Source organism: Mus caroli, chromosome 16, assembly GCF_900094665.2.
Source record: "Mus caroli chromosome 16, CAROLI_EIJ_v1.1, whole genome shotgun sequence".
Taxonomy (NCBI): Eukaryota; Metazoa; Chordata; class Mammalia; order Rodentia; family Muridae; genus Mus; species Mus caroli.
In genome coordinates, this window is record NC_034585.1 from 5,276,608 (window position 1) to 5,277,718 (window position 1,111).

The window sequence follows — 1,111 nt, forward strand, 5'->3', positions numbered from 1 at the left end:
ATTACCACCACCATGTGGGAGCCTTGGCTGGAAATTCTCTAACCGAGTGCATCTTGTGTATTACCACCACCATGTGGGAGCCTTGGCTGGAAATTTCCAGCTCTCTCTTTGGGGCCCTAAGCATCTCTTCACTTGACCCCAACTCCAGACTCTTCTACGTGTGGTAACAACCTACTAAAAACCACTCAGTACTACAAAACAGAACACACAGAGTACAGGAGCCAATTCTTGGGGCAGGTCACACCACACAGAGCCGCACATCTTCACTCCCATAATCCAGTTCTATCTACATGGTTTCTCCACCTCTCAACCCATACTAACTCAATTCAGAATATTACTTAATATAAACATTTAACAAAAGAGTTGGTACAGCTGGGGGTTAAAGTCCTTGCCTAGAATATTCATGAGGCCCTATGTTCAATCTCCAGTACCATAAAAAGGGAAAGAAAGGAGGTGTGGGAGAAAAAAGGTAGGAGAGTTTTGAAGAATAGGGGCAGAGAAGTGGAGGGAGGGAAGGAGGTAGGTTAAGGGAGGGGAGGGTATAGATTATTCTGCATATATATCTTAATACTGGTATTACGCCCGGCGTGGTGGTGCACACCTTTAGTCCCAGCACTCGGGAGGCAGAGGCAGGTGGATTTCTGAGTTTGAGGCCAGCCTCTTCTACAAAGTGAGTTCCAGGACAGCCAGGGCTATACAGAGAAACCCTGTCTCGAAAAACCAAAAAAAAAAAAAAAAAAAAAAAAAAAAGGGCTGGTATTACTTAATCGACAACCCCAATCATTTGAGGGGTAAATGAGCTATGCAGGTAGTGGTGTGGAAGTTTTCATTCACCTTCTTGCCCAAGCCTGTAGTTCCCAGCCATGTCTCATGGCTCTGTAGCCCAGCGAGTCTAGGGGGCTAGAGAGGGAAGGTTCTATCGTCCACAGCGGAGTGAATGCATAGAATCTTAGCTGTACACCTCAACATTCTTTTTTTTTTTTAAGTGTCCTGCAAAATTCTTGTTTTTAGGACAAAAGAAAGGAAGGAAGGAAGGAAGGAAGGAAGGAAGAAAGAAAGAAAGAAAGAAAGAAAGAAAGAAAGAAAGAAAGAAAGAAAGAAAGAAAAAAAG

The 1,111-nt window shown here is 43.8% G+C and overlaps 1 protein-coding gene across 3 annotated transcripts in view; it reads right to left on the minus strand.

The window, feature by feature from the left end:
- The window catches only part of Usp7 (ubiquitin specific peptidase 7), a 53,207-nt gene that overhangs the window by 33,019 nt on the left and 19,077 nt on the right, over positions 1–1,111 (minus strand). The window contains exon 1 of one of the 3 annotated variants that reach the window (XM_021185632.2): positions 835–887. The exons of 1 other annotated variant lie outside the window; for it this stretch is intronic. In XM_021185632.2, coding sequence (XP_021041291.1) covers positions 835–865 — 31 coding nt within the window. In that variant the 5' untranslated portion in view covers positions 866–887. Of the gene's footprint in view, positions 1–834; positions 888–1,111 lie in introns of those variants that run through there. One more of the 3 variants, XM_029470335.1, reaches the window with a different exon arrangement.